Genomic DNA, 15,377 nt, shown 5'->3' with positions numbered 1-15,377 from the left:
TATCTACTGTTTCAATTTGATTTAATGCGAATATGTAATTGCCTTTGATGTAATTGCCACTTAGAACTGAATGTGGTATCAGAAAACTTATTCAAACGCCTAGACAACCTCAGCAAATTAAGTTCAAAAGTAACATGATTAGGACAAATCCCTAAAACTTGATTAAATGTTGATCCTTGAGAGAAAAAGGAAAATGGGAAATCATTGCTTCACCTAACTCACCTGCCTAATGTCTATGAATTTCTTTTGCTCCCTCTAAAGCTCAAAGGCCTGCAATCATTTCATTCTTCAAAAAGCAGCCCAACCTCTTTTGCTTTGAACAAAGACAATGAATTTTATTCATGTCTTAAAAGGAGAAAACATTCATTATCCGGTGGTCACACTACTAACTTCAATTTCAACGTTCACAACATATTTAGGACTAGCATTATTAGCTTTTTATAGAACTGGTCAACAAAAACATATTGGTCAATGTGGATTATTTCTAGATAGAATGCTATAAGGACAATCAATTAGTGTATATAGAAAACATTTAGAGAGAAAGTTTTATGAGGGTTAGGAGAACAATTAATCCAAATCCTATAATGATTGCAACTTTTACTAGCTGTTCTTATTTCTATTTCAGACTGAACATCAATATTGTTCTATATATTAATATATATTGTTCTTAGATGGAATTGTCACAAGCAGTATAACAAGGAATGGTCCTAGTTGTGGTAGCCAACAAGGGAGGGAATTGACATTGATATCATAATGAAGTGAACATGTTATGGCAATTGAATTAGTTTAAAGTAGTGGGTTACTTCTATTAGAGCCATCCAAATTTGTACATTTTAGTAAGAATTTAAGTCTTCTTCTGCACTTGTTCAAGTTAGCTATTTTATTCCTTCACTCAATCCTCTACTGGGTTCTATTCTAGCTTTGGTCAATTATAAAAATAGAACAAAACACAATAGTGTTGAGAAATGGTATATTTTGATTCTATTTCGTTTATCCACACACATCAAACACTATCTTAGCATTAATTCCTAATTTTCATTTATCCACACTCATCAAACACATCAATCCTGGTTTGATTCTATTTCATTTATCCACACACATCATTCCTTCATGAATCATTGTTTCTCAGATTCATAAAGCTCAACAAGTTTCTCTCTAAGCATTTGAGATGCTGTTGACCATTATTTATGCTTAGTTTGTTTATCCACACACATTTGAGATATTGTTGACCACAAAACAACACCTTCCTGAATCAAGGTCAATACCACTAAGCATTTGAGATGTTGTTGACCATTGTTTATGCTTAGTTTGTTTATCCATACAAATTTGAGATGTTGTTGACCATAAAACAACACCTTCCTGAATCAAGGTCAATACCACTAAGCATTTGAGATGTTGTTGACCATTGTTTATGCTTAGTTTGTTTATCCACACAAATTTAAGATGCTGTTGACCATAAAACAACACCTTCCTGAATCAAGGTCAATACCACTAAGCATTTGAGATGTTGTTGACCATTGTTTGTCAGATTCATAAAGCTCAGCAAGTTTCTCTCTAATAAGTAAAACATATGATAAAACAACAAGTGGCCATTAGAGTAATTGGATTGAGTTAACCAAATGCTTGAAATTTGAGAAAATGAAATCAGTGATGGATTTTGCGATACTCATTTGCAGATCATGGTTAGGACTAGAGGATTAGGTCGTGTCTTAGGTTAGGTCACTGGCAGGGGTCTGGGCAGAGGAGATCGTGATGATTCTGATGATTCTGATGATGCTCTACAGCGTCGACGGCCTACTGCATCCGCACGGAGGCAGCGAGTCGCTGTGACTGCGGATCACGTCGATGAGCCAATCATCCCTACGCCAGATGTTCAGGATGACCCGATGGAGGCACCAGCTGCTGTAGAGGACATTCCTGCGGACATTCCTGCGAACACAGGCGCAGAGGTTGCTGAGGATGAGCATCAGGGATTTCCGGGTGGTCCGAGCGACCCATCCGTGTTGACCCTGTATGCGGATCACATTGCTTGTAGCGTATGGACGGGAGAGGTATTTATACGATTTATTTTTAGTTACTTGTAAATTATACTTTATGATTGAAATTAGTTTTCCTTTAAATAATGATTTTAACGAATTTTGCGTTCCTTTATACTTCAATTCAGGAGCGTCCTGAATTGAAGCTATCCTCTCATGGGAGGAAGGTCCACAGTTTAGGCAGGCATGTCCCTGCCATTGAGGGACTTATTGCTGGTACAGGACTAAGTCCTCTGATCGCGTGTTCGGTAGACACCGGTGATCGGGGACTTTTGTCCGCGTTTGTGAAGCGGTGACACCGGGAGACGTCTAGTTTCCATCTCTCCATGGGAGAGCTCACCATCACGCTGGATGACGTCTCCTCGCTTCTCCATCTGCCCGTGATTGGAGATTTACACGCCTTTCAGCCCTTGCACGTGGACGATGCGGTTCAAATGCTGGTCGACTTGTTGATGGTCTCTACAGAGTCTGCCAGGGCAGAGACAGCCCAATGTCGTGGACCGTACGTACGCCTGCAATGGGTACGTGATATATATGAGCGCCGATGTCAGACATGTCATTGGAAAACTGCGGCTCGCGCATATCTTCTCTATTTTCTGGGTTGCACTCTGTTTGCTAATAAGAGTGCAACCAATGTGCATGTTGTCTACTTGGAGGCCCTTCGTGACCTCAGTATGACAGAGAGGTACGCCTGGGGAGTGGCTACTCTGGTTCATATGTACGACCAGCCGAACGATGCATCTATGAGCCACAGTCGATAGCTTGGCGGTTACATCACACTGCTGCAGGTAACAAATATGTTTTTCATTCATTCAGGCTAAACAATGTTCAACTTTAAATTTTATTGCACTTTCATTATTAATGTTTATAATTTTAATGTTACATCTGTAGCGCTAGATTTATGAGCACTTTCCCTCGGTCGCGGAGTCCACTGCTGATCAGGACTACGACGAGGCTTCTCCGCGTGCGTGCAGGTGGATTGCGACGAAGAAGACTGTGAAGAGCATTCGCACGCCGTCGTACAAGGAGCGCCTAGACCGACTCCGGATTCCGGATGTCTGTTGGATCCCTTATGGGGAGCATCGGGAGGTCCGAGACTTCCATGTCAGATCATGCTATTCCGTTCTCTTGCACTGGGGGCCTGTTGCTGTTTATTACCGATCGGAGAGGGTCGTGCGGCAGTTTGGCTACACACAGACCATTCCTACTCCTCCTGTCGATTCATGGGTCTCATATGATGATATACACGACAGGTGGATGCACTATGAGGATTATATCGTACCAGCAGGTGAGGTGTGCGTTGTGCTAGGGGCGTGTTTCAGTGACTACATGGACTGGTTCTTCCGCATCTTCATGACACCAGGTCACGCATTAGATCCTCTGCCTCATGGTCCCGCCCCGCAGCCCCGAGTCGTTCCTCAGGCCCCGCAGACGGATATCCCTCACGTGCCGGAGCCAGGAGCATCGTCCACATCTGCGGAGGAGCCTAGACATGCAGTGGTAAGTAATACTAATAATTTACGTCATTTACCTCAATATTTGCATAATAATTTGTGTAATCAGTTTGTTTTGTATGTAACAGGAAGTTTGTGATGACATTGTTGAGAGGTTGGAGCGCCATCTGAGTCTAGGGGTGGTCACGCCTGACTCATCGACACATGAGGTGATCGAAGAATGCCTCAGATTGGCCAGGAGTGTGACACAGGACCATCTAATATACATTAGGTGTAGACGCAGGCGGCGCACTGATCAGGCGTAGTTTATGTACATATTTTATATTGATATTCCTTGTATATACAGATATTGCACATGAACTCATTTCATGAGTATTGTTGGTTTTATTTATTTTCATTACTAATGTTAGTTTTATTTATTTTCATTGATTGTGTATTCCATTTGTGTCTATATACACGCGTGTTATTAAAATGGTCTAGTTAACTTAGTTTACCAACTAATAAAAAATAATTTAAAATATAACTTTAAATATAATTGGAATAAAGAAGTTGAAAAGGGTGTAAAAAAAAATTAAACAAAAAATGGACATCATTCATTATCTAAGATCCTTATTTTATATAACGTACTAATATTTTTAAATTCTCTTATAATTACTATTTTCCCACTTATACTAATGATCATGTAAAAAAATGTATTATAAAGTAGTTAGTATTTTAATTTTTAATATAATACTAATTATTTTTTTATATTCTTTATAATATTAATAATGATATGATTAATTATAAAAATAAAAAATAAATTAATGATGATAATATTAATTTTATAAAATTATTATTATCTTTTATGAATTTATTGATTTTTATTAATATGTATAAAATAACCTTAAACATTATCTTTAAATATGTAGTTAATAAATTATTATTTTTCTTCTTACGGATCAAGTTGATCCGTAAGAGACTTCCAGATCAAGTTGATCCATAACTTTCGGATCAAGTTACGGATCAACTTGATCCGTAAGAGGAAAACTAAGCAAGGGCAATTTCACCATTTTTATAGAATGCTGGATGCACCAGCAATAATGCTGGGTGCACCTAGCAACACTGTTGAAAATATTGGTAGGGACCAATAGCAATTTGGTTGGACCGATAGGAAACCCAACATTGGGTTGGCCTTGAACATGACTCAAGTGAAAAGAGAAAAAAAAAACTACATTACAACTCAACTTGATATACTCGTATAGTTCCTTAATGTTTCGAAAGAACTATAATATTGCAAGCTCCTTTATGGATGATGATTAAATAGGGAGGAAAAGACATGAGAAATAGAATAAAATGTTCAGACAAAAGAATTAAGAAAAGTAGGGTTTTTTTTTTTCATCTTTGGACAGGTGGAAAGAGCGGGAAAAATAAACAATATAAAAACTTTTTACATTAATTGAAAAATTAAATTTAACTTAAATATTATTTTTTATTATATTATTGTAGTCCACTTCACCTGTTGGATAAGTAATTGTTGTTATAAAAATATATATGTTTGAAATATTTAAAATAAAAAAAGACATTACTGATTTCTCCACCCTCCAATTTCACTTTGCTCATGACGGAAAAATTATTTCTATAATGAGTCCCACAATTATATTTCTGTTTTTAATGTTTAGTCATCCAAAACATGAAAGATTATTCCATTTCCATCCTTTTCATTTCCTTCTCCTGTTTCCATCTATCTTAAGTACACCCAGCTAAACAAAATCTTGAAAGATTATGCCAACCAAAACTAATGAACTTGACACAAATAATCATGGATTGTCCACATTTTCGAACCAAAACGATTTCGCCTTCTCATGGTCCACCAAAATTAAATTACTTCTGAAAATTATGTGAATTCTTTGTCACGGGCAATACGCAAAATAAAACCTTATGTAACACATGACAAATTAAAAAAACTATGAACATGTGTCGGTGATCAAAATACAGACCACAATAAAATAAAAACTTGGCTTAGGATCACGGACATTTTTAATTCATTAAGCTTTCATTCCTGATCTTCAACTCATCACCTAACAATTTCATGAAGCTATCTGATGACAGCCTCCAGCCACAGCTTCGGATGGTGATTTCAGGTGCAACAACTGAGATGGATTATTTATTTTAGCAAAATAATATTTATCAAACAATTTATGATAAAAATAAAAAATATTTTAATGTAAGGAATCTTTAACCAACCCACCCATCGAACATAGTTCAGTTGTCAATAATTCACTGATCACGGCTACACCAAAAAATAATCACTTTTAAAAAAGTAATGGAAAAATAAAACTGAACCAAACCAACCCCCAAAATTAAGCTATGTTTGGGTAACTATCGGCTGCCTTAGAATTATGTTTGCATAAACTCAACAGTTGTGTTGGAAGTGCTTTGAAACGCACATTATAGTAATTTGAACAGCTACCCAAACATGCACTTAACCAACCCATCTAGTGCATGTTTAAAAATCCAGTGCAAAATGACTTTTGTTCTCATTTTGTATTTATTCGCTGGAGCTACATTGAAATGCCTGTCATCAACTGCAAACCAAATATGCACCTAAACTTTAACTCAATCCGGTATTTGGTTTGCAACCATCTTACACCGTTCTAGAATGCAGAGAAAAACATAGGCATAAGTACAAGTTTGTTTATTATGTAACCCGGATAAATATATTTACACATTCATCTCTCTGCAAAATTTTGGTGGGGTTCAGAAAGAGCAGCAGAAGAACCTAATTTTGTTGGCACTATGAATTGTAATTACAATATTTATATATATACACATGATTCACCTCACATCTCAGACAGAATATTGCTAATTTTCCTAAGCTCTTTGAGAGCTGTCATGGCAGTAACTTGCCCTTTGCGGTCTTGTTGGAAAACAGATTCAATTACCTGCACCACAGGGAAAACAAGTATATGCACAACCAGGGAAGGAACATCAGATTGAGAACAATTTTCTTTAACCAGTTTCATAATTGAGAAAATGAAGGGAAAAATAAAGGACTGAAATTGTGCAAAAGTTGTCATTGAAGAGTGAAAGAACCTTACCTGAATATGGTCTAGCATAGACTGCCCAATATTCTTCAAAGTGCCCATCACATTCTTGTCAACAGATTCCCCACTGCAACTAACAGAACTACAAGGCTCATTAGCTACAGATGAGGCTGGTTGTGGAGTATTGTTTTGAGTGCTATCGCGGTTGGCAGCTTCTGCAGCACCTCCTGCTTTCTCAGAGATTGCCTCAGCATTATTCCGTCCAAACGGCCAAAACCACTGCAACTTATTCTGTTTTTTGTCTTTAGGAAGAGTGGCTGTATTTCCTGCTTCATCGTTCTTGCTCCCTGATGTTGGAGGTATGTTCTTCGGAGGATCGGAGATTGGAAGGGGCAGATCACTGGGACGGGTATCTGATGTTTCATTGCATTCAGAATTTTCTGTATTGCACCGTGATGTCTGAGAAATGTTCTCAGGAGGATCGGAGATTGGAAGGGGTGGATCATTGGGACTGGTATGCAAAGTTTCGTTGCATTCAGAATTTTCTGTATTGCACTGTGATGTCTGAGAAATGTTCTCTGGAAGATTGGAGATTGGAAATGAGGAACTGGTACCTGAAGTTTCATTGCATTCGTCTAGGGGTGAATTAGATGCAACACTACTTTTCACTGAGGTAATTTCATGATCATTGGCCTCATTAGGGGGACTAGTTGGCTCAGAATATATAGACAAGTCTTCCTCACTGCCAGAATTTCCACTTGGAGATCTATCATCAGACAAGTAATTGTTGTCACCACTACAGCCATTATCTTCTTTTACTTCAACTGCTTCAGAAGGATTATCATGCTGGCGTAGTGTTTCATCGGGCTGCATTTTCTCAGCATCTTCCTCTGAGCCAAGTGCCTTGCGAAGATCTTCCAACAAACTGCGCCTAAAATTTCTGCCACTCTGAATCCTTGACAAAGGAGGGTCAGATTTTGCTCTTCTCAAACTGAATTTTACCTTTTCTGTCCATCCCTTTTTCCGAGTGGGAACCTGTTTTTCTAGACTATCTTGCCTGAGTTCTTCAGCCTTGTGGGCAACCCTCCACTTTTCTTCCCAATAGCTATCAGGTAACAAATTCAGAGGAGTTTTCGGAGACACAGATTCAGATGGAAGGGTCACAGATGTAGTATACATAGATTTACTTTGGTAATGAGACCCAAGAAACAAAAGTGATGAGGATGAAATATCCACACTCAGTGCAAAAGCCTGCAAGGATTTAGCCTTCTCTAGTAGTTTTTCAATATTAATGTCTTCAGGGAAGTTTAATAATCTCTGAAGACACCTTGTAGGGTTTTCAGTTGCAAGTAGTGAAGATCTTAAATGAAGTAACATAGCTACTGCCATAGCTGAGATAAATGCTCCACGAGGTGAGTTTAAGATCCTGAACTCACAGTCATCAGCACCTTTTCCCATGCTGCTATTCTCCGATGCAAAGATCTCATCCCATATGATCAAGAGGTTGGCAAGTGAAAATTCTCGTCCAAATAAAACTCGCAACCATCGAAGAGAAAAGTACTGGGGCTCAACCCCAAGTTCAAAAAGATGGGTATGGAGAGATGAATCTACAAGAGACAACAAATAATACAATGCAGTAGAAGCCTCAATAACAGGAGGCAGGCCACTATGGGACCCAGATACAGGGGACGAAGAGAAGAAATCAGCCATTGCAACTGAACCATGGGCCCCACTCATCAAAGCATCAAACATACAGTAAGCATCATGCTCCACGAATTTCTCAGATAAAACAATGCCCAGTTCACCTTCAGCTCCATAAGCGTCACTTAGTAATACAATGGTCTGTATCTCAGGATCAAGTTCCTCAAGACTGTTGCCTTTCACAGAATTTCCATGAGAACCAAATTCATCCTCCATCAATTCTGGAGATTTTTTAAAATCAAAGCTGTAAGAAAGATCATTCTCTTGACATAAAAGGCCATCGAATCTGTCAGTAAAGTGATCTTCGTAAAGCTTCCGAACTTCCAAAAGATGCTCCAAATCAACTTGGAGAACATAAAGCAGAGGAGCAAGTAATTCATGCATTCCTATAAAATAAGTGAATGAAAGAAATCCATTAATGTACAGTCAATATTTTCATAGCATATAATATTAAAGTAAAAGTAGCTATCAGAAAGCCAGGAAACCAAATTGATGGAATTTGCATCTTATCAAGTATTAGGTTTCTCAACAATTAAGAGCTTGTTTGATTCAGATAAGAATAGACTTGATTTGAAGAGAAAAAAAATGATTTTTAAAGAATAGGTTTTGATAGAATTGAATTATGCAATACGTTAAGGGAAAAAACTTAGACAAAACTCTTTATATTGCTATAAAGTTCTCCAATTAAATAATGGCACACGGATATTCATTTAAAATTTTGCAATACATTATGTAAAGAACATCCATTTGTCAAGATTGGCGAGAATACAAGGAACTTGATCTAAATTTTGTCCTGTTTTAAAAGTGAGCTTAAGAGAAGTGTTTTTGTTTGGATAGAGTAACATAAAATCACTTTTGAAGATAAAATTACCAAAAAGAATATAATACAATATTAAAAAACACTGCAATAAAAATGAAGAAACCATCACTGTCGTCTAGCAAGTTGATGCTAGATTACTTCTCTCTGTTACTTAACTAGGCAGGTAATGTATTAAAAGGCATATCATAACAATAAAACAGGTAGTTATTGGTGTAAAATTCAGACATGACCTAACAGATTTTGGAGCAGTTGACAGTAATGAATTTATGATACAAATGTTATAAAGTAAACCCCACTGCTAATAGCCAAGTGGTACTTATGTATTATTTTAGTATTTAAACATGATATAGATAACCGTTAAAACATATCATGACATTCTTCTGATTAGTGTTGTCTAACTCAGTTGGATGCTCTACAATTAATTATGCAAGATTGGAAATTGGAAGGAAAAATTTGACATACATCACAAAATGAGAAAGCATATTTAAAATGACGGTAAATTTAATTAAAGTTGATGTATTGTTCGACACCATTGCTTGGCTGAGAAATTTACCTTGTCTATAACCACATTCTGGGTGCCTAAGACACCACAGTAATAAAATTCGTCTCAACATGCTTTGGCATCCTGGAGTCTGAAAATAACTGCCATGTTCTGGGTATAAACGTGATAAATCCTGATCAACCATTCTCTCCAGCTCGGCATTGCGGAAAAAGCGACCCCACGTACTATCTGCATATAAAGGCCAAATTATATTTAACACGGATAAAGTTAAGTTGTCCGTACCGTAAAGTGACAAAGATTGCTAACCGTTAGAAATTCACATGACAGAATTCCAACAAAATGGCAACATAATATATGACAATTTTCTTCTTTTAAATTCATTATTACCATTACCATAACCAATGGGTGAGTGCCACTAGGCAATTATTCTTATCTTAACCTTCACACAAATTGAATTTCTATAAAATAAGCAGGGCATGCCGTTATATTCCTCCATAACAAAATAAACTTTCATTTACGTATCCTTAGAAAAAAGCAATAGGTATATAATCCGGTGGCAACAACTAAACGGATACCACTGCCACACGATGAAGCTCTAGATAAGCCAACTAAGAGAAGGTTGAATATAGTGTAAATTAGCAGCACAGATATCAAACATACTAGAAACTACATTGGCTGAATCAGGGATCCATAATTAGGTTAATGATTTAACTCCACCTATGCTGAAATAGAGTGAGAAAAATTTAGAATTACCTGGATTCTGTGAAAGTGGATTGTCAATGACAAGATTGGGTGAATTAGTTCCATCCTTTGGAACATGTGGTTCAACCAGTAGGCGCCTTCTCAAGCTAGCATACCTGACAATATAAAAGCAGTCATTTTTAATGTCCATCAATTAAGGACTGATACAAAAAAAAAAAAAAACACATTGTCACAATGACAGGCAAACTCTGAATCCATAAACTACACAAGCAATCCTCGGTACCAGGCGAAGAAAAAGCTTAATCATTTTTATTTTCTACCAATGAAATTGTAGATGTAATCTACACTCATAGGCAGATATTGACACAGAAGAACATAAAATAGTATTGCCTTTAAACTAATGAATACATCCCAATTTCAAATGTCAGCTTTTTCTTGAATGAAAATAATAAAAATTCTCTTTATTTCTGCACAACTTTATCTCCATCATAAACACACATACAAATTTCACCAGCAGTTTGCTTGCTGCTGATAACCAAGACTAAAACAAAATCAGCATAGAATACTACGTGGTTATGGTCACATCAACATGCATAGGGTAAATAAATCCAAGGTAAATATTATATAAACATATAATTTACCAAAAGGAATAAGATTTAAGGAAAACTCACATCATTATTAAAAACAAGATTATGGAGGTGATGATTTTACCTTCTTCTACAATTAGCGGTGACTCGACGAAGATCATCAATTGAAGTCGAAGACGAAGACGGCAACACCCCAAGATTTATCCGCCACTGCAGCCCTCTAAGATCACCGAATCGCCGATTCTCCGGCGCCGATCGCTGCAAAACAGCGTCGGAGCTCGCCGGAGTCACCGACAGCGGATCCGACAGCGCCGGCGGCATGATCGTGCGGCAATTCCCGGCAACCCCCGATGGTAAAACGCAGCAAAAATCCAGAAAGACTAGAACTTCCTAGAAAAAAAACTTACCTCAAATTCTGAAGTCAAAAGAAAATCACAAAGTCAAAGAAATGAAAAAAAAAAAAAAAAGAAGAAGAAAGAAAACCCTAGTTAAGTTATGGACAGAAGCTCACCAAATTGAGTGTGGAGAGTGAAAAAAGAGGAGAATTTAAGAAGTGAAATGAATTGGGGCAGGGTGGTTCTGTGCAGAGAAACCCAATGATTTGCACAGTAGCATGTTTCTGTGTGTTTATGTATTGGTTGGTTAAGAAAGAGAGAGAATAATAAGTTTGTCTGTGTAGAGAAAAAGGGGTTGTGAGAGAAGAGAGAAAAGGCAGAGTTGGGTGTGATTGTGCTTGACCTGCTTGCTGGGACGGAACGGAAGGTATGGTGAGTTGTCTTATTCAGCAAAATTTCTACATCATTTTTGTGGTCTTTCTCTCTTTTTTTCTTGTCTGATAAATAAAATTGAGAGAATATAATATAAACTATATCATATGGCTTATCGTGTTGTGGCTGGTGAAAATTGCCAATATCTAGTCACACCTTATGATCAAGGATGCATGGCTGGCTGGCCTCCATGCCTATTATCCGCAACTTCTCTCTCTCTCTCTCAACAAAAAATATACTACTATTATTATTATTATTATATTATAAACTCACCGCCATCTTTTTCTTTATTTTAAGAGTTTCAGTTTCATTGAATGTAGTGTAGGTATAAAGATTTTTATTACTTTAAATATTATATTTTAATAGAAATTAATTTCTTTATATTATTCAACTAAAATTTATTCGAGTTTAATCATATGTATTGTTAGGGTAAAAATCATGTAATTAAAAATTATATTTGATGTGATTTTATTGGTAAATTTGTTCACATTTACCTTAATTACTTGAAAAGTTGTATTATTGGTTTCTTTATTGATTAATTGTGTAAAATTAAATTCTTATTAAAATAACAAATTTATTTGGTGATGATTTGTGATTGAATAGTATTGTAAAATTATTTTAAGTAATTTTTTTATTATTTTTGTGTGATATTTAAAACAATAACTATTTTAAAAGAGAAATATAATTAAATGTGTTTTACTCAACCGTTGATATTTTTAAAAGGCAAATTTAATGCAGTAATTTAAAAAAAACACAAATTTAATGTTATATATATATATATATATTAAATATTTTTAGAATGGATACATGTTTGATAGTTGAATTAGTGATAATGTTCTACATGCGTAGAATTTAACTCAACTCGTCACCTAACTTAATAAAAAAATCTTAAATTGGGTTGATTTTGAATAATTTTATTGATAATTTCAATTCCAAACCAATTCAATTATAAATAGGTTGGGTCATAACATTTAAATATTATTTTTATTTAGTATATTTAAAATTCAAAAACATATTTTTAGAACAAAGTTTTTAAATTTACAATATAATTACATATAATATGTTAAAAAATTAAACTCATTTTGATTTTGTTGTATATTATTATTATAGGATCGAATTGGGTTGGATCATATGTAGAAAATCCACAATCAATTATCTAACCCATTTGGTCCAAATTCTTAAAAAGTCAACCCAAATTATTTGGTTTACATCAAGTTGGATACACGGATTATATTGATATCAGATAATCCCTATTTTATGATGTTTTGCATATTAATTTTACTTCCTGTGTAATAATTATTCATGGACCCGTGCAATATGTTTGGGTTCGAGACTCAAGAGAGCTCTTTTTTCTTTTACATGCAAATTGATTATTTTTATTTGTTATAAGAAACATACATCATCTTTGCTTTTATATGCAAATATTATTGGATAACTTCTATTAGTAGACCAAATATATAATTTATTAAAGATATTTTTGTTCTTATGGATAATTTTTTTTTTTTAATATTTATCGCAACATATATTTAAGACTCGAACTCGAAATTTTTAATTAAGCTGAAACAACTCCCATAAAAAAATTAACTTAATCCTTATATTTAATAACAAAATGTTACCATGTGGAATATAATCTTCATGTGTCAATTTGTTACAAATATATAGTTCCAAATTACTACAATCATTTAATGCAGTTGAATAATTAGTTAATTTGTTATATCATATATTTAAATTTTAATATAAATAAATAAATAATCAATAAAATTCAACACAAATGATAGATGATTGAATTCTTTAAGTATACTGGTATTCTCAACATAACTCCGGATTGTAAGTTAGTGTCATGGTTTTCGATTGTGAGGACACTATGCTTTTAGAAAAAAAAAATCAATATAGATAATTCTGTTTTATTTCAATAGTTATGTTAGCTGTAATTAATTTGTCGTGTATATAAAGAATATGTGTGCATACAATGAAGTAAGTGAGAGAACTATTTAATCATATTTATACCAAAAGATAATTTTCTAAGTTTCTCTTGTTTTTTGTCTCCATCTTCTATTTCATTTTTATATGGCATTAATAATCCTTGCTAATTCTCAAGTCAACCAATCGAGTTTGATAATACTGTATATAAGGAGCGATAGTTAACATTTAACATCTACGGTGACAAACTCCAACTATGAACAACACCCCAGTTGAATTCTTAAGAGTTAAGAACCTCTTAAACATCTAGCAACATCTAGTATTGAATATGCCCTAGCTAAATCAACATTTAGCTCTTAGTCCCTTTAATGACCTTCACTCCTAAGTTAGGCAAGCTTGACATTCACATTTGGGAAGGAATATCACAAATATTCAATCCTAAATTATTAATCTATTAATGCAGTTGAAATAATTGGTTAATTAGTTTATATGTGTAAATTATAATATAGGAGGTTTAGTTTTTTTTTTTTTTACACAAATAGGTGGTTTAGTTTTCTTATATTAATTAATGAGTTTGTTATATTTTTCATGTATATAAGGAACATTTGTACATATGATTGAGCGACTGAAAAAATCAATTCAAATATTATTTATTCGCATCAAAAGGCAATTCTCTAGTTTCTCTTTCCTTTGGTCATAATTCAATATTCTCTACATTAGAAATAAAAATCAATCTTCTCTTTCATTTTTAATGCGATTCTTAATCACTACATAAAAAAATGAACTATATATTATATTAAAAAATATTATATAGTTAAATACAATTTGCAAGATGTTAAATATAAATTCATAGAAAAAAATTAATAAAATCCAGTAATCCACTATTTAGAGAGAATGAGTATTATATTAAAAATCAACTTTTATGAGAAAACAAAAAGGAGTAAAAAAAAACTAATTAATACTGATCAAGAGCACTCAGAGCAGTGACCTGAAAAAAAAATAAACTGTCAAACAACCTTTGAGTGAGTCACGTGCTGTAAGAAAAAATGATAAAATGTCTATATATTATATAAAAATGACGTTCTATTCAATATAATGAATGCACAAGTAGAGAATGAGAAATTCTAGAATCCTCTTTTAGAAATTTATTAATCCCAAAATTTAATAACTGATTTTAGATGGTTGAATATAAAATTTTAGAAGACATATAAAATTAAAAATGGAAGATTTTCGTTACTTAAAAAAATTCTTAAAACACGAGGATGTATGAATTTCTCGTAACATAGAAGAAACTGAATGAGTGTGGTGGGAGCATATTCTTTTTGGTGCTTTCCCCTTGATTATTATGCTTTTTGGTCATTATGCACTTTCCACATGGGATTTCTGAAGGTAAGTTTCACGGGAACTTCTTTTAGTAGAAAAATGAAACAGAAAATAAATTAAGTTCAAGGTGTTCACATGTAGAATGATTGATGATTTTCAATACTAGACTCAAATCCGTTACTAATTAGTTATAAAAAAAAACCGTTACTAATTAGTATGGATCATATCCTTAAATTATCATAAATTATTTATATAAATATTATTCAAGTGATTGATAGTTTTATTTGATAATATTAAGAATTTATGTCGGATATATATATAATTTTTAATATTGAAAATGATTGTTTATTTTATACATTTTTAAAAATAAAATAAAATAATATATAACTAATTTCTTTAAAACAATCTTAACCTACTACTCAATTAAATCGTGATTTGAAAGTTTTAACAAGTTAGTTAGTTTTAAATTTATCAGTAAAACGTTTTTCATACGTTATTTTGGAGAAGACGTAAGTGAATACAATTTGAATGGCAATAAAGTA

General features: G+C 34.1%; 2 protein-coding genes across 3 annotated transcripts; one reads left to right on the top strand and one right to left on the bottom strand.

The window, feature by feature from the left end:
• The first annotated feature begins 2,362 nt into the window (after positions 1–2,362).
• LOC102667681 (protein MAIN-LIKE 1-like) lies at positions 2,363–3,795 on the top strand. Its single transcript, XM_041009571.1, has 3 exons — positions 2,363–2,746; positions 2,934–3,536; positions 3,619–3,795. Exons 1-3 carry the CDS (start codon positions 2,363–2,365, stop codon positions 3,793–3,795), a joined length of 1,164 nt encoding a protein of 387 aa, XP_040865505.1.
• A 2,354-nt stretch (positions 3,796–6,149) lies between these two features.
• On the bottom strand, positions 6,150–11,729 carry LOC100812967 (uncharacterized). Of its 2 annotated transcripts, none has more exons than XM_006597733.4 (6): positions 11,337–11,729; positions 10,950–11,215; positions 10,290–10,393; positions 9,588–9,764; positions 6,568–8,600; positions 6,150–6,411 (listed from the first exon to the last, which is right to left on the bottom strand). In XM_006597733.4, exons 2-6 carry the CDS (start codon positions 11,144–11,146, stop codon positions 6,310–6,312), a joined length of 2,613 nt encoding a protein of 870 aa, XP_006597796.1. In that variant the 5' UTR covers positions 11,147–11,215; positions 11,337–11,729; the 3' UTR covers positions 6,150–6,309. The 2 variants fall into 2 exon arrangements, with proteins under 2 accessions (XP_006597796.1, XP_003546429.1); XM_003546381.5 differs by having other exon boundaries at positions 10,950–11,240; positions 11,337–11,728.
• Positions 11,730–15,377: the final 3,648 nt, after the last annotated feature.

Source organism: Glycine max, chromosome 15 (genome assembly GCF_000004515.6).
Source record: "Glycine max cultivar Williams 82 chromosome 15, Glycine_max_v4.0, whole genome shotgun sequence".
In the NCBI taxonomy this organism is placed as follows: domain Eukaryota; kingdom Viridiplantae; phylum Streptophyta; class Magnoliopsida; order Fabales; family Fabaceae; genus Glycine; species Glycine max.
This window is presented reverse-complemented; position numbering and strand designations above follow the sequence as displayed.

Excerpts from the sequence above, each read along its gene's own strand:
- LOC102667681 (XM_041009571.1), top strand. The coding sequence starts at position 2,363 with ATGGGAGAGCTCACCATCACGCTGGATGACGTCTCCTCGCTTCTCCAT. Across the intron at positions 2,747-2,933 it reads CCTGGGGAGTGGCTACTCTG|ATTTATGAGCACTTTCCCTC; the intron begins GTTCATATGTAC and ends CTGTAGCGCTAG. Across the intron at positions 3,537-3,618 it reads AGGAGCCTAGACATGCAGTG|GAAGTTTGTGATGACATTGT; the intron begins GTAAGTAATACT and ends TGTATGTAACAG.
- LOC100812967 (XM_006597733.4), bottom strand. The coding sequence starts at position 11,146 with ATGCCGCCGGCGCTGTCGGATCCGCTGTCGGTGACTCCGGCGAGCTCC. Across the intron at positions 8,601-9,587 it reads AGAATGTGGTTATAGACAAG|GAATGCATGAATTACTTGCT; the intron begins GTAAATTTCTCA and ends CTTATTTTATAG. Across the intron at positions 6,412-6,567 it reads CTATGCTAGACCATATTCAG|GTAATTGAATCTGTTTTCCA; the intron begins GTAAGGTTCTTT and ends CCTGTGGTGCAG.